Here is a 17413-nt window from a genome sequence, read left to right as displayed (position 1 = left end):
TCTTCATTGGAAAACTTCTCATTTCCTGAGTTCATTTTCCGATTAACACTTTGGTGTGTGTGTGTGTGTGTGTGTGTGTGTGTGTGTGTCTGTCTGTCTGTCTGTCTGTCTGTCTGTCTGTCTGTCTAATTTATGCAGTTCTTTGCAAATTCTGAGTATTAGCCCTGTGTCTAAAGTATAGCTGATGAGTATTTTCTCCCATTCTATAGGTTGTCTGTTTGCTCTGCTGATAGTTTCTTTTGCAGAATTTATTAGTGAGTGTTCTTGAGATCAGTATCTGTTTGGGGAAGGAAGCAAGATCGACAGATGGACTCTGTTGTATCTGTGTTGAAAGGATCTTGTTTTTCTTGTTGCTATTATTTAAAACTGGCTTAATGTAGTTTCAGTTAATTCATGTTTTTAAGATGTTCTGCAATGTTTTAATTCATATTAAAGTCATACAATTGTCTGGGTAATTTACACTCGGTTTATTGTCTGTGCTGTTGATGGTGGCTACATGCATTTCAAGACTCCAGCCTTTGACATGATTACTGACTTCACATTGGATCTGTTACAAGGGTCGTATAGATTCTCAAAACAATGGATGGAGAAGGACTACTTTTCATACCCTTCTGGCTGAAGCATTTCTGCTAGCCTTCACTGTGGAGAAGCACAGGCTGTGGTATACACAGAGATGTGCCAGTAGCATGGCCTCAGCTGATAGTACACATACAGAAGCACACAGCCGTAGCTGTCAGAGCCTTCCTCTCTCTGTCACCTGTAGGAAGCTGCCTGTCCTTCAAGGGGCATCTTATCTGATGACTGGTGGAGAGAGGGTGGGCCATCCTTTGGACCCAGATGAGGATTCTTTAGGTTATATCACAGTTTGATCTCCCTTTGCTAATCCTGTGTTCTTTCCTTCCCTTCTCCAGGCATTGATCTCTTATATAACATGAATGCCAGATTCCACACCATTGCCCATGGGTTGATTATTTAGCTCCCTCTACTACTCCCATATCTCGTTTCCACCACCAGGACTGCCAAAGTAATTAAAGAGCCCAACACAAAATAAAAATGCAAAGCTTTTTGTTTAAAAATAAAAAAAAGCATGGAAAACACATTGCAAAATCATAATGGGAACATACTTTTCTTTCTTGAGTAGTCACTCAAATTTTCATGCTATTCTTTTGGCATTTAGTGCTGTCTAACTAAGAAAATGGGAACGTTAAATTATTATTATGAATTTACTGATCATATATGTCATACAATGCCAATTTCAAATGCAAATGTGAGTATTGACTTCTATGTAGAATCATTGAAACTGCATAATTCATGTTTTATAGCTTGTACATGCAAGTGAGTTTGATTTTTATCAGAACAGTGGAAATGCTAGATACAGCTGATACCCCTATTTTCTGATACTTGCATATCGATCTCTCTTCTTTTTCCTCTTCTCATCTATATGTCTGTCTGTCTGTCTATCTATCTATTTATCTAATCTTTATGTGAGTGCATATGTATATTTATGCAGGTGTACACGTGTATGTGTGTGCATGTGTGTGCATGTGATCTAATTATACATTCATGCACACAGAGGGCCCTGGGATCTGCCTGGCTCCATATTGCCAGCACTGACAGTATAGGCAGATTATGCCACACATAGTATTTCTATGAGTTCTGGGGATCTGAACTGGGTCTTCATGTTTGCTCATTAAGTACGTTATCTACGGAGCCATCTTCAGCTTCCTGAAAGGGAGCAGAAGTAGGAGTAACCCTCTTAGCCTCTTTCTCTGTGCCATCATTTTCCTCATAGGTGATTGGAACTATGAGTTTTAGGATACCTTTGCCTCTTTCTGTTTTTGACCAAGTTTTGGTGTAGAAGTAAAGCGTGGCCTCTCTTGGGCTGTTAGGTCTTTCCATTTTGCTCCCATGTACTTGCTATCAAGGATGTAGTACATGCACTCTGTGCTAGCTTGAGTCTTACTAAGTTCTCTTGGACTATAGGTCAGTCAGAAGTCTGTGCTCATGAAACATCTCCAACACTCCATGTAAGCTGGGCAGCAAAGAGTAACAGACACACATAGGGCATGTGTAACTGTGATCACAGGAAGCCTCTGTCGCTTCATTGAATGTTAGTTATAAATCTAATTCCAAAGGTATGATTATTAAGAATTTTAATTTGGTTACAGCTGAGCATTAATCAAGGTCCATGCTTTGGAATGCCAGGCTGTGTGTGACACAGCTGCCCTAATCCCACCGAGTAATCTTTTTTCCTCACTCTCTCCACCACCAATATGCTTACCCAGAAGCAACTGAAGACTGAAAATAACAGTTGACTATGGGCTGCTGAATCTTGAAGAGCTGGAATTTGGACATATCCAAAAAGATGGATAACCTCTTATCCTTAAGCAACATGGCCAATGTTCTTTCTCTGCTATTATATACCTCTAAAAGTACCTGTCCCTAAATGAGGTCATTAAAGGAACCTGTATGAGGCACCTTCCAAATGGTGCAGTGGTAAACTCTTGCCTCACATACTCTGTAGGTAATTACTTTTACATCATGATCATTATCCTTTGTATTTTTCGCTGAACATATGTTCATGTGACTATATATAAGACACCACTGAGAGTGTGAAATCATTTGAAACCCATAAGGTTAGAATAATTATTTACAATCCCACCATTTTCATATAATGATTGGCCAAAATACACACAACTCAAAGGACCTGACTCAGCTCAGCTCTCAGGTTATTTGTGTGTTTACATGAGCTATGCCTTAAAAAATAAGCTGGGCGGTGGTGGCACACGCCTTTAATCCCAGCACTCGGGAGGCAAAGCCAGGCGGATCTCTGTGAGTTCGAGGCCAGCCTGGTCTCCAAAGCGAGTTCCAGGAAAGGCGCAAAACTACACAGAGAAACCCTGTCTCAAAAAACCAAAAAAAAAAAAAAAAAAAAAAGTTCTTGCTCTATGAACTTTTAAATTCTTTTCCTTTTTTTTTTTTTTTTTTGGGCGGAAGGCATTCATGTAGGTATAGAGAGCAGAGAACTACCTGTGGAAATTTGTTCTCTGCTACCACCAGGTAGGTTCCATGGGTCAAACTCAGGGGACAAAGTCATCAAACTTGGGGACAAGAACCTTTACCCATTTTGTCAATTGTTAGCCCTAACCTTTTGAGTTAATATCATGTTATAAATTTATTTCCAAATCATTAGATACAGATCTACATTATTTAAAAATATTTAATAAAATATTATTTTATTTTATTGATATACCATAATTTGCTTAATCAGTTTTATGGCAATTTGAATGAAAGGACCCCCATAGACTCATATATTTGAATGCCTGGTCCCCATTTGGTAGAACTGTTTGGGAAGAGATTAGGAGGTGTGGCCTTATTGGAGGAGGTGTGTCACTGGGGACAGGCTTTGAGGTTTCACAAACCACCCTTCCCAGTTAGATCGACCTCTGTCTCTGCCTTGTGCTTATGAAATAAGATTTAAGCTCTCAGCTCCTGTTCCAGTGGCACACCTGCTTGCCTGCTGCCATGTTCCCTACCCTGATAGTCATGGACTTTAACTCTTTGAAACTGTAAGCTCCAAATAGACTCTTTTTTTCTATAAGTTGGTGTCTCATTACAGCAATAGAAAAGTAACCAAGACAAGTCTTTTAATAATAAGCAGGTCGGTTATTATAAATTTTTCTCTAGAATATATTCATTGAATACATCTATCACCATCATCATTATTATCATCAGATTACTGCCTTTGCAATTAGAAGTAAAATTTCTGAGGCTTATTTTTATAAGTTATTCTTCATTTTTCAAGTTTAAAGTTGCATATCACTTTAGAGAAGTTAGAGCTTTAAAGAAATCTCAATAATAATATTTAACAATAAACTTTGTTCTTAACGTGTTTTCTTTTTTTCCCTAACACCTTCTTAGAGCAGTGGTCTTTACTATTGCTATGGTTTCAGCAGCCTCTCTGATGATGGAATGTAGCTGGAGAGTTTCTCTCTGGATCCCGCCAAGCCCCGGCAGTCCTTTAGCCCACTTATGAAATAAACATACAGACGCTTATATTATTTAAACTGCTTGGCCATTAGCTCAGGCCTACCACTGTCTAGCTCTTACACTTAAACTCAGCCCATTTCTGTTAATCTATATGATACCACGTGTTCCATGGCTTTACCTGCTGCCTTTACATGCTGCTCCCTGGATGGCAGGCTGGCGTCTCTCTCTCTCAGCTTTCCTGTTCCCAGAATTCTCTTCTCTGCTTGTCCTGCCTATACTTCCTGCCTGGCTACTGGCCAATCAGCATTTTATTTATCAATCAATCATACCAATACATTCACAGCATAGAGAACATCCCACGGCGATGGAACGCTTGTTTTCTGGTTTCTCAGAATGGCCCCAGTAGTCAACTCCTGGTTTCCTAATAAATTGTAGCTCAGTAGCTGAAATCCTTTGAAACTGCAGCAGCTAATGGAAACAATTTTAGGTTCTGATTCAATTCCATCTTCATTTACCTTTTGTATCAAATGCCTACATTGTATTTTTCAGATGTATCTCCATTTTTTTTGTGGAGTTTCAGACGTACTTTGCTCAGGATTATTCACAAACAGCATGGATCCATTCCATTGTAGACTGCATGACAATGCTCTGTGGTGAGTATCATTTACCACAGTAGACAGTTATTGGACACTTATGAAACTGTACATGACAATGGTTTCTGACAGAGTGAAGTGACACTGTTTTCATTATTAGTTTTATAAGTGGAAGGACTATGTTACAAGTTAGTTAAGACTGAAAAACTAGAAGATCAATCTCATCTTCAGCTAAACCTAACAAGACTTGTGTTGGGAATTGATGACCTTGACTAATGCCAGGTGCAGGAATTCATCAATACATTGGGAAAGACACAAATCATTTGGTTCATCTGGATCTGGGTGTCATAGAGCTTGTGATGATCTGGTGGGGGGGTGGTTTATGGGTAGAATGTATATGGTTTATGTCTTCCAAATTCGATGGCCTTCTAATTTTCTAGTCATGCACATAAACATTATACAGGACAGTAAGCCATTTTGCCCATCCAAATGATAACAGGGACCAACCTTGCTTAGCTTCCAAGATTCAGTGAAATCAGGTGATTTTAGGATGGTATAGTCTGTGAGCCATTTCTATATGGCCTCATTAAATGAGTGCCTACAGTGATGAATCATATCTCCAGTCTTGGCTTTCTTTCTGCCCCTTTCCCAGAGGGTTCCAAATTTAACTCACAGATTTCATCTTTTCATTAACAAGAGAAATTTTGCAGAATAATAGGAGTGTGTGATCAAGAGCTAAGCATACTCACTGTGGTTATAATTTTATTTATAAATCTCAAATGTGCTCTCTATGACATGGACAGTGTTCCAGATATTCATGGGAACTAACATTGCATCTGTAGTAGATGATGATGAACTTTTCCTTTTATAAATTTGGAACCAAAGTTACTTTGTTACTAGTGAATTTCAAAGGTTACATAAAATTGGAACAATCCATTTCTAGCCTGGACCCACTCTATCCTTTCAATAAGATAGATTCTAAGATGCTTTAGAAACTGTTGTCTCTTGAGAAACTTTTATCTGGGCCTGGAGAGATGGCTCAGTGGTTAAGAGCACTTGTTGCCCTTACAGAGGACCTGAGTTCAATTTCTAGTTACCCTCATGGCAACCCACAACCATTTTTAACTCCAGTTACAGGGGTATCTGATGCCTTCTTCTTTGTTGGAGCTAGACACATATGTGGTGTACATACATAACACAGACAAAACAGTCATTCCTAAGATATAAAATAAAAAATCTAAAATTTTTATGTTTCAGTGGCAAAAGGAAAGTACTGTACTAATCAATAACTCATGATAAATTCATCTGACTCCATTCTGGGTACTGACTCATATGTACTTATTTTTAATAAATTAAATTTTATTATACTATTTTATTTTTATTAATTTTAATTAAGCAAAATAGTACATTTATTTTTAAATGTCTAGATTTAGGAATCAGTGGAATTGTGTTGAAGTGTATTTCTGGTTCAAATTTTTTGAAAAGACTGTTTACTTTTTCAACTTAAATGTATTAGGAAAATCACATATTTGGGTTCTGTGTGTAGTCATTCTAAGCCCCTTGAGCTAGCACTGGATTTTCAGGGTTAGTGTTAGCCACAGGGTTCATATCAGCAGGCTTCAGAGGATATACATGACTCATTTTCCTCAATGTTATCTTCTGGAGAATATTTGTGATTCTCCACCGAGCAATAACAATGTGGTCACCATGATGGTATAGGCTCTGGGCAGGGTAAAATTGTGAATTTATGTTCTGTGGAAGATTGTGAGTCTTGCTATACTCATTTACATACATCCACCTGCTCACCAAGTTACCTACTGTGAGAATTTAGAGCATGAACAAGGGACTGCACAGTTGCACTGAGATATCCCCTGAAGAAAATCTGGCATGCAATGAACAGAGAAGTGAACCTCACTTGTTGAAGTTGGTGTAATGTCTTCATCAAGTTTGCTTCAGAGAATGACTCAAATGTTTTTACAGTAGCAGCACCCGTGAGAATTCATCATAGTCTCTAGAGATTTACTTATTTCCATTCTTCCAGAGTTAAATACACTAATAGCCACAGCTTTACCTGGCGGGGGATGCTGGCCTAGTAACAGTCTGTCATCTGTGAGTCTCCAATTTTAACTTGATTAGTACAAAACTGATCATATTCAACAGATACTCAGAGAATCATCTCTTTTGATAGTTTTCCTAGGAATACTGGTGATACCATGATTTTTTTCTCCTTCAAAATAAAAATTCATGCATTGTAGTAGTACTTTCTTGTTGGGACTGCCAGATACCCAAAATTGACACAGAGATTTATTATTAATTATGAAAGCTTAGGCTTTCCCCAAAGTAGCTCATATAACTTAAATTAACCTGTTTTTATTAATCTACATTCTGCCATGTGGCTCAGTTACCTCTCCTTTGTACTGTATGTCCAGCTTCTTCAGTGTCTTGCTAGCAGCATCTCCTGCTGTGCCAGATTTTAGCCCTGACTTTCCCTCTGGCCAGACTTCCTGCCTAGCTATTGGCCATTCAGCTCTTTATTAAACCAATCACAATGACATGTCTTCAAACAGTGTAAACAAATATTCCACATCAACTCAAGTAACTGTCATCATTATTGTTAGTTGTAAAATCAATACTGTATATAACATCCTTGAGCAAGAGACATACAATTTAAATAAATAATTGATCCCTGTATGAAAACACCTTAGATCTGGATAGATAGTTCTGCAGTTAAGAGCACTCGCTACTCTTATAGAGGACTTGGGTTCAGTTTCCAGCAACCCCATGACAGCTCATAACCTTCTGTAAATCCAGTTCTAGGGTATCTACAACATCTTTTGACCCCAACTGGCACCAGGTATGCACATGATATACAGGCATACATGTAGGCAAACATTCATGTGTGTAAAAGTAAATAAAGACAAATAAATAAAAACATAATAAATAATAAATAAAGTGTAGATAAAAGTAAGTTAATAAAAACAAAACAAAACAAAAAAACCACACTGTCATCCTGGAAGTGTGACTGTAAGAAAATGAAGATAAGAGTAAGCACTGAGTCTAAGTCAGGACATTTCATCCCTGTCCCTGCCCTGCTCCTGTTTGTATAACCTCCAATGGACCACTTCTCCCTGGGTCTCAGTTTCCAAAGCTATAAAATTAATGGGCTTGATGTTTAAGAGGTTGATGGCTCTCTTCTTGGTCAGTACAACACCACAGTGTTTTCAGGGCACCCCCAAACCTTTCTCTCTATTGACCTATTTGTTGTTTTCGAAGCTCCACTTGGGAGTGTTGTCAGTAATCACTTATCCTGTCAAGTGGGGATCATGCTGGGCGGCTTGCTGGCATCTACTGGTTTCATCCTGGGCTCCTTTGCCACCAGCCTGAAGCATCTCTACCTCACTCTGGGAGTTCTTACAGGTGAGTACACTTTCTTCCACATGTCTAGACACACCTTGTTCAGGTGTTGTCAAGCACATACACAAGAGATTTATAAAATATTCATGATGTTAGAGGCATAATGGAGCTGACTTAGCTAATGGCCGCCTACTTAGCAGTTACACGGAGTCCGAAATGTGATGCCACTACACCATCGAGCATGCCTCACCACATTAATTTAGTCATGTGGTGAAAAATAGCTTCTCTTTCTGGTATTATATATGCCTGAGATTCTGTACTCAGACGAAATGATAAATTACTCAGCACAGTACAGATTTTCAACAATGGTCATTCTCCATCTATCTGCCTTTGCTAAGACACTGAACACTGTATTCAGCCTGGGTTTTCCTGGCTTTATTATGAGTATTATTAACCAATAAGTGGGAATTTCAATTTAGAAATCACCTTGTCATAGGTATTCTTATATTTCACATTCTCTCAATATTATAGAAACATCACTTTAGAAAATCATGCTGGATTTTATGGAACAAGCTATACTTTAAGGAGACTGCATAGGATCTGAGTGAAGTTGGCTAGTGGGACAAAAGTGGCATTCAAATCATCACTGATACGGGCATGGGAAGTGGTACCCACTCCTGTCTGGGGACTGTGCCATGAGTGTAGCTTGAATTAGGCCAGTAATGGATGTACCCTCATGGTGAAGCTTTACATATGGCTCTGTCTGCTAAAGAAGGGACCTACACTGAGTAACTCAATGAGCCTAACTGCTAATTTTACTTGAAACTGGTCTGGTTTTAGCACTGAAAGTCCCCCATCTGGAAACCCATCGTTCTGCTGACCATGATGGGAGCTGAAAGTAGTTCTTTGTTCTCTTCTCTGGCATGACCAGCCATTGGATGTGTTATATTCTTTCACAGCTGTCTTTAGGTGTGTTGAGGCAAATCATGTACATGTTCCAAAACCTAGGCTTGAAGCTCTTGAGGTTAAGCTAAAGTAATAGAAACCAGAAAGCTTCTAAATGCCTTTGGGTCTGTTGGTATTTTTCTGAAGGCCTTGAGGTATATTTCCAGGTTCCTTATTCTTATGAAATGTTTCCTATTCTACAATGTATCCCACCTAAGTGAAATTAATTCTGCAACTTCCATGGACTTGTATGTCCCATTTCTGTACAAATCCAGGGAGGTACAGACTGTCAAAGCTGTGTCTTCTCAGGCAGGGAAGAGTTGAGGCAATTATTCAACTAATTTAACCTACAAAAACAGACAGGGGAGGAAGGGAGAGAAGACACAGAAAAAGGAGGTAGAGGAGAAATCAGTTTCTTGGTTCAGCATTTTCTAGGTTTTGCTAGTAAATTCCAGCTTAGCTTGAATAGCGATTTTTGTCAAGTTCCTCAATTTCTTTTCTCTGAGAAATCATTTCTTTTAGTGTATTCTTGCTAAGAAGAATGTCACTTAAGTCATGTGTTTTGCTAGTTATGAATGACTGGCAGGAAAACTAAGTTTTCAGCAGGTTATATGTATTCAGGTTTGAAGGGATTTCCCGGAAGATCAGATGCTCTTCAATCCCAGACACACTGTTGCAAGAGTACTTTTTCCCGCTGGCCGCTCACTGTGAACCAGCTCTCAAGGCATTCTCTCTCTCTCAGGTCTCGGATTTGCACTTTGTTACTCTCCGGCTATCGCCATGGTCGGCAAGTATTTCAGCAGGCGGAAGGCCCTCGCTTATGGGATTGCCATGTCCGGCAGTGGCATCGGTACCTTCATCCTGGCTCCTGTCGTTCAGCTCCTTATCGAACAGTTTTCCTGGCGAGGGGCACTGCTCATTCTTGGAGGGTTCGTTTTGAACCTCTGTGTCTGTGGTGCTTTGATGCGTCCAATTACTCTTAAAGAGGACCACCCAAGTCCAGAGAAGAATCGTGACCATGGAACGCAGAGAGGAGACTGTCCGCAGGCATCTCCCTATTCGCCTTTGACCAAAGAATGGGCACAGATGTGTCTCTGTGGCTCCTTGAAGCAGGAATATGGCTTTTTACTGATGTCGGACTTTGTCGTGTTAGCTGTCTCTGTCCTGTTCATGGCTTACGGCTGCAGCCCTCTCTTTGTGTACCTGGTGCCTTATGCTTTGAGTGTCGGAGTTAGCCACCATCAAGCTGCGTTCCTTATGTCCATACTCGGGGTGATAGACATTGTTGGCAACATCACATTTGGATGGCTTACTGACAGAAGGTAAAATAAAAAATCTGTGAAAACACAACCAGTTTCTCCTAGGGGATTTTAAGCCCTAAGTTTCCCTGACCTTATCTTGTCATACACTTACCTTTGAAGGATAATTTTGATATCTGAAGGAAGCTTTCTTGCTGATCCTTATAGACCAGGTTTTGGCAAACTTTTTATGTAAAGGGGCATAGAGCAAACGTTGATTGGCTTTGTAGAACATATATTTGTCATGAGTTCCCAGAACTGCTATCACAGCACAAAAGCAGCTGTGTTCTGATAAGCAATGTACATTGAAATTTTATATGTTTCATCAAATATTGTCTTTTGTTTTTCTATTTCCAACCATTTAAAATGGGGGGGGGGGGAAGCAGGTAAGTTATACAAACAGATAGCAAGCTAGATGTGACCCTAATTTGTTCACCTGTGTCTTAGATTGTCTAGGCTGATGAGTCTATCTGAACTGCACAGGGTAAGGACAACTGACAGTTCCAATGACGTATTTAATTCCCGCCCAGGGCAAGTTAGTTCTCTGCAGAGACAGCTGCTGTTTTAACTTGTTTTGAATCATCCCAGGGATTAGCTACTAGCAGAAAAGAGAGCTAAATCTAGTTCAGGTAGGAGGGTCAGGTACAGTAACACACATTGTCTTCAGCCACATTTTTAGATCTGAATGTGGGAAAAGAATACTTTCATGATATTGTAAGCTCAGAGACTGAATTTATAGGAAATCTACAGCAAATAATTACCTGTTTGGGTTGAAGATTGCAAACTTCTAATGGTGTCCTGGATGAGGAATTCTTTACATTTGAGATATGACCTAAGAGATCTATCAAGGCTTCTCACAAATTACGCTTCGGTAGTCAATCGGGATCTGATTCCACTTCTTTTGTTTTGTGCTTTGCTGGTGATAAAACCAGCACCTTCTGTGCTGGACAAGCTCACCGAGCCACTCCCCACCACTTCCACATTTTAAATTAAGGACAAAGGGAGACGGAAGAGCGAGGTCTGCTGCACAGTGATGATTCAGGCAGAAGCAACATATAAGCCGAGGGAGGCTTGGCTAGGCACAAGACCTAAATTCTTGTGTCAGTTCTGCCCCTTGTTAAACCCATGACCCAGGGAAAATCACCTAGTGCTCAGACGCTCAAGGGCCTCCATCTGTCAAACAGGTCAGTGCAATATTTGGAGGATAATGAGAGGAAGCACCTGCAGATCGCCAGAGCTGACATTTACACAGTTTTTCAGGTAATTGGTATTGTGGAAAGGGATGGAGTTGCAGAGAGGGACTGGAGTGGAAGCACCATTGGGGAAGACTTAGATCAGACCTTCACCATAGGACTTAGACTTAGGTCAGACCTTCACCATAGGACTTAGACTTAGATCAGACCTTCACCATAGGACTTAGACTTAGATCAGACCTTCACCATAGGACTTAGACTTAGGTCAGACCTTCACCATAGGACTTAGACTTAGGTCAGACCTTCACCATAGGACTTAGACTTAGGTCAGACCTTCACCATAGGACTTAGACTTAGGTCAGACCTTCACCATAGGACTTAGACTTAGATCAGACCTTCACCATAGGACTTAGACTTAGGTCAGACCTTCACCATAGGACTTAGACTTAGGTCAGACCTTCATCACTCATGCGTTTCATTTTTATGACCTCACATTCCAGTCTCAGCAATGTATGATCAATTGAGATATTGAGCATTTGTGATGTGCTGCATACCAATGGCTACCACATCTTGAAACACTCAGGGCAGTAGATGCCTAGGAAATTATAATCTCCTGGCATGCTATGTCCTAGTTCGCAACCAGGTTTACATATACTGATGTCGATAACTTTATTTTATGATGGAAGAATTTTAGATTCGAGTTATACAGGTAGTGAAGTTGCAATCTTTTTTTTTTTTTGGTTTTTTGAGACAGGGTTTCTCTGTGTAGCTTTGCACCTTTCCTGGGAAACCCAGGCTGGCCTCGAACTCACAGAGATCCGCCTGGCTCTGCCTCCCGAGTGCTGGGATTAAAGGCGTGCGCCACCACCGCCCGGCCGTGAAGTTGCAATTTTATGCATATATAATTTTAGAGCATCTCCACACTATGCTTGCTACAGACATAAATTTATTTACATATGCCAGTAGAACAATGATGGGGTAACAGGGTCTGGAGAGATGGCCTGGCAATAAAGAACACTTGCTACTTTTGGAGGGGACTGGAGTTTAGTTCCTAGCACCCACACTGAGCAGTTCACAACCACCTGTAAATCCAGCTCTAGGGCATACAACACCATTTTCAGGCCTTCATGGGAACCAGTGCTTATGTTCTCATACACACACACACACACACACTTAAAATTTAATCCTTAGAAAGAGAAGAGCAGTTGGAAGGGAACACAAATAGGAAGGTACCTGTATAAACAGCTGCAATGCTTACAGCTTCATGGCTGGGTTCCAAATCTCTTTTAGGAAGTCTGTGTGTCCCATTCTCACTATTGTTCTTCCCATCCCTAGGTGTTTGAAGGATTACAGATACGTTTGCTACCTCTTTGCTGTGGCACTAGATGGACTGTGCTATCTGTGTCTCCCAGTGCTCCAAAGTTTCCCCCTTCTTGTGCCTTTCTCTTGCACCTTTGGCTACTTTGATGGAGCCTACGTTACCTTGATCCCAGTAGTGACTGCAGAGATAGTGGGGACCACCTCTTTGTCATCAGCACTTGGCGTGGTATACTTCCTTCATGCAGTGCCATACTTGGTGAGCCCACCCATTGCAGGTAAGTGTGAAAAGCTTGCTAGCCACCGTCACCATATTGATGTGGAAGAAGTAAACACACACTTATGAACACAACTCATTTGCCAAAGACTAGGCAAAGCCTATCAAGTGAGTTAGAGAAGAGTGAAAGACAAAGGTAATAGGAATGTAAGAGCCACCAAGGTATTATGGTCCCACCCACATTCTTCTTTTATAATTTTTTTTCCCAACCAAGTAAGTTGGTGGCTTGCCTGGAAAGAGAAAGTCCCAAATTAGGGTCTTTGTTTTAGTTCATACTAATGGTAGAACTAAAAGAATGGCACATTTGTTCCAATTCTAAGTAAGCCAGGCACATTCAGAAGGAAGTTTGCTTTCAAAATGGAGCAGTAGGTGGCAAGGCCAAAAGGATAAGCAATGGCGTGATGATGGAGTTGAGAGCCAGGCAGAGGACAGGGCTCTGAACTCTTTATCATTTGTATGGACTAAATGTTGGTAACATTCAAGTTTTTGTGCAAACTGATGAAAGCAAATTTTAGAAACTGTGATCTAGAGATTTATGACAGAGGAAATTAAGATTCCATTTTAATGCAACTGAGTGAAGCTGATAAATGTCTATTGACTTCCAAAGTGACTACTTTGGTCCTACAGAAATCCGCACATAAATCAGACCATTACAAAAATGTGTGCAGGGGGTATGGATTATGAGAAACTTTGTAGAATGTCAATTAATTTGTACACACCATTTTGACCATTGGGTTTGGAAAGCTGTGTGCTTTGTGCTTTCCTGGTGCATTTTGTTGGCATATGAATGATATTTTGAGAAAAAATTTAAAGATGCTCCTTGTCAATTACAAAGTAACTGCCTGCCAAAGTACAGCTTTACCCCACTGATTCTCTGATCCTTGTGACCCATATGTTTCCTGTCATACAACATGGTTGCCCTCAAATTTTGTGCCTGGTATAAATATTGGGATTGATATGCTGCAACAGCAACAATGGTCTTGGGTATATACATTTAAGACAATACATACCACCATGTTTGGCACATAATCTTAGCCAAAAGGCAAAGACGCAATGGCCCAAAGTCCTGATATTTGAATGGCATATGAGTGAAATTAAACTTCCATTGACAACTGGATACTGCATTGAAGCCTGTTAAGTTACTTAAAATGGTGTGTGATGTCTGGGAAATCTATTAGCATTTTGCATGTCCACTTAACCCCCTATATAAATAACCCCAACTTCAATATTTTAAATGATGTTTAAATTTATAGGCTATGAAATATACATTTGAGTATTTTCTATCAAATTTCATGAAGTTAATAATTACTAATATTTATTGTGTAATGACTGAGTACAGAGGACTATTATAAGCCCTTCACTTAATAGCAATTATTTAATTTATTTTATGAGTTGCCCTAATGAATCTGAATGTATTTCTCAGTTGCTGCATGGCAATTTTGGGCCAACTGCTTTTTGTTCACAGTCATGATGATGTGCTGTAGTCTATTGTGATCATCCTGACAAATGATTAAATTTGAGAGTGGGTAAATCCGGTAATTGAATTTTCAGTTCAACAATGTGGTTTTGCCTCTGTTTTAGGATGGCTGGTGGACACAATGGGCAGCTACACCGCAGCGTTCCTTCTCTGTGGATTTGCCATGATATTTAGTTCTGTATTGCTTGGCTTTGCTAGAATTGTAAAGAGGTTGAAGAGCACGCAGCTGCGGTTCCTGGCCAAAGAATCGGATCCCAAGCGGCCACTATGGACCAATGGATCAGTGGCCTACTCTGTAGCAAAGGAGTTAGATCAGAAAGATGAGGAATCCATGGCTGCTGCTGTGACAGGTTGCAACCTCACGTGACCAGTGTGGCCTTATCCCTGGGAATCTTCAAGGCTGATGGACCTGAGGCCACCAGATTGTTCATATTTGGAAGTTTTTATTTTGACAGAGTATCACCTCCCAGGAAAATTATTAATACTGTTTTGCTAACATATTTATAAGGAGAAATAACCAATAACAAAGAAATCTGGAGTAGCCTAGAGTTTTCTCATGCAGGATTTGTACTCACTACAAAACTTAGCTCCCAGAGGAGGTCAGGACATAGTTGATGGAGTTAGCTGTATTTTAGGGTAACTCCAAGGCACAACCCAAGCACTGGTCCCCACCGGGCAGCAGTTTTGTTGTTACAAAATCCTTGTCCCTCTGTCTTTCTTCTCATTCTTAATGGAAGCACTAGGTGTGCTGGTGGAGGGTGAAGATGCAGAGCTGGCTTCTGGGCAGAGTGCCCCAGTTTTTAAATAGAGTGGCAAAGGAGCATTTGAGATTCTTTGAAAGGCAATGGTTAATACATCACAGATTGTCTTTTTATAGTTTCCCAAACAACCCTTGGCTCTTCCAATGGGTAGACTTCACTTTGAGTGTCTAAATAATCATGAAACACCATGGTTGGAGTGGATTTGAAAGGGTGGTAGTGTATTTCACTTGAAACTAGCTGAAACAGGAAGCTCTATGCTCTGGCTGTCCCTGCCACTCACCTCTGTCACCACCCCATACTTACTCTAAATTTAACACAATGTGATGAGTGATGGAGCAACTTCTCCATCTTTTCTGAAATGTTAGGAATACCCCAGGAACCCCACCTTGAATCTGGACTGTAGACACATTCCTGTTAGGAATAGAAGAATGTTGATACTATTCCAATTGAGCAGTAATTGAATTCTTGAGTCAGCAGGGTATCTGGTGGGAGTTTTCTTTGCAAACCAGTCATTAGATTCATCATTGTCCAAAAGAGGGCTTGGGGGTTTTCTTATCATAGTGATGTTCTAAAAATGGGATTCTGTGCTTGCTCTGTTCATTTTGGATCCATAATTATAAACCTGACTCATCAGCGTAGAAGGGCCTGTTCATTCTAAAAAACTCAACTTTTCTGTGACTTGGAATTGTTTCTGAATTTTCAGATTGGAGAAGAGAACATGGAGAAAACAGAGGAAGGGCCCCCAATTCATCTCCAGCTGTTTCAAATCCATAGAATTAAGAGTCCCGAATGCCCAATCATGTCACATCTGCAAAGAAACCAAGTTATGTAACTAAAAGGGGAATTGTAATCATTCAGGAGTTTATATTCAAGTCACATGGAAACATTTTGATCTCAAAGGCCATTTAACCTACTGTCCCCAAGAGGCCTCAGAGTGGCTTTTGCCAGACATGATGCTGGGAGAAATAACAAAGCATTGAGGGAAGTCTGAGGATGGTGTAGACCTTGTTTGAACTGGAGAATGTTTGTGTTACTATATTGCTTTCATAATGGGATACCAGCTTGATTTGATGGAGAAAATGATACTACTTCCTTGTAGCTTTTCGTAGAGAATTTGAATGTTCTGTCTTTACTCATCCTGTGACTTTAGTTTTTTAATCCATTCATTGTGTCATTTGCAATTTTAAGAATATTTTAGGTATATCAGTAGAATTCAAAGTTAAAATGAAATACTTGTTTTGGAATAGCACTTTATCTTAAATGTCATTTTTAATCTTAAAAATGATTTCTTTAAAAAATATAAGTGCTCTTATTCATATGTTTTTTCAAAGCATTGATTATAGTAAATTTTGTTTATGTGATTCTATAGTATAATTTCTCTATTATGTTTATAAAAGACTAGGATAGTGATCAAAGGTTTTAAATTTTTATGTAAAAACATTTCAGATCTTTTTTTACTTTATACATGCAATGAATTTGCAATCTGACTTTCTGCAGGCAATGTTTTTGAAGAGCCAGTAAGAAAAGATGTAGATCTTGGAGTTTACAGTTTTCATATCTATACAAATTTGTACTGTTTTTCCCCCCTCCATGTATTTAAACAGTTGGTTCCAAGTTCTAAGGAATTCATGGGAATGGGGCATTTTATGGAATTAAGAATAAAACTGTAGAGGAATGATACTATACCTTTAATATTTGTTTATCCCACTGTAAGTTCTACTTTGGAACTAAGTAGGAAAACAGAAGAAATGATCTACTTTTTCAATGTGCCATTCACTCCTCTGTTTAAATTAGAATTTCACTAATGGATCAGATATATAGGCTAATGTTTTCCTAGTTCAAAGGTAAAATAAAATGGATTTCTACTCACATGTTTGGAACAATTTCTTTTCCTTAAGCAAGAGGTTTAGACAGGTTAGGGAGTGGGTCTATCCGGATCATATTGACATGGCTAATGTGATTTATAAAACCCTAAATCCTTCACTGAGTCCTTCTAGAACATGATATATCATGATAAGCACTTCCTATATGCCCTCCAATTTAATCCCTATATTATCCTAAGCTGTCATCATCTTGTAGATGTGGAAACTGAGGTATCAGGTCTCATAGATCAGTAGCTACTACACTTTTGAGCAGGGATGCTGTCCAATACTGTCTGGTGCTGGAGCCTGCATCCTTCCCATTGTGATTGTTTATGCCATTTTACAT

The 17413-nt window shown here is 39.6% G+C and overlaps 1 protein-coding gene across 7 annotated transcripts in view; it reads left to right on the top strand.

Annotated features, from left to right (window-relative positions):
* Slc16a12 (solute carrier family 16 member 12) overlaps positions 1–17076 on the top strand; it is a 78802-nt gene extending 61726 nt beyond the window's left edge. For all 7 annotated transcript variants that reach the window (XM_042269855.2, XM_042269857.2, XM_076562611.1 and 4 more), the window contains 5 exons: positions 4540–4643; positions 7857–8000; positions 9625–10204; positions 12709–12968; positions 14549–17076. In XM_042269855.2, coding sequence (XP_042125789.2) covers positions 4540–4643; positions 7857–8000; positions 9625–10204; positions 12709–12968; positions 14549–14811 — 1351 coding nt within the window. In that variant the 3' untranslated portion in view covers positions 14812–17076. The remainder of the gene's footprint in view (positions 1–4539; positions 4644–7856; positions 8001–9624; positions 10205–12708; positions 12969–14548) is intronic.
* The last annotated feature ends 337 nt before the right edge of the window (positions 17077–17413 follow it).

Source organism: Peromyscus maniculatus, chromosome 1, assembly GCF_049852395.1.
Source record: "Peromyscus maniculatus bairdii isolate BWxNUB_F1_BW_parent chromosome 1, HU_Pman_BW_mat_3.1, whole genome shotgun sequence".
NCBI lineage: Eukaryota > Metazoa > Chordata > Mammalia > Rodentia > Cricetidae > Peromyscus > Peromyscus maniculatus.
This window is presented reverse-complemented; position numbering and strand designations above follow the sequence as displayed.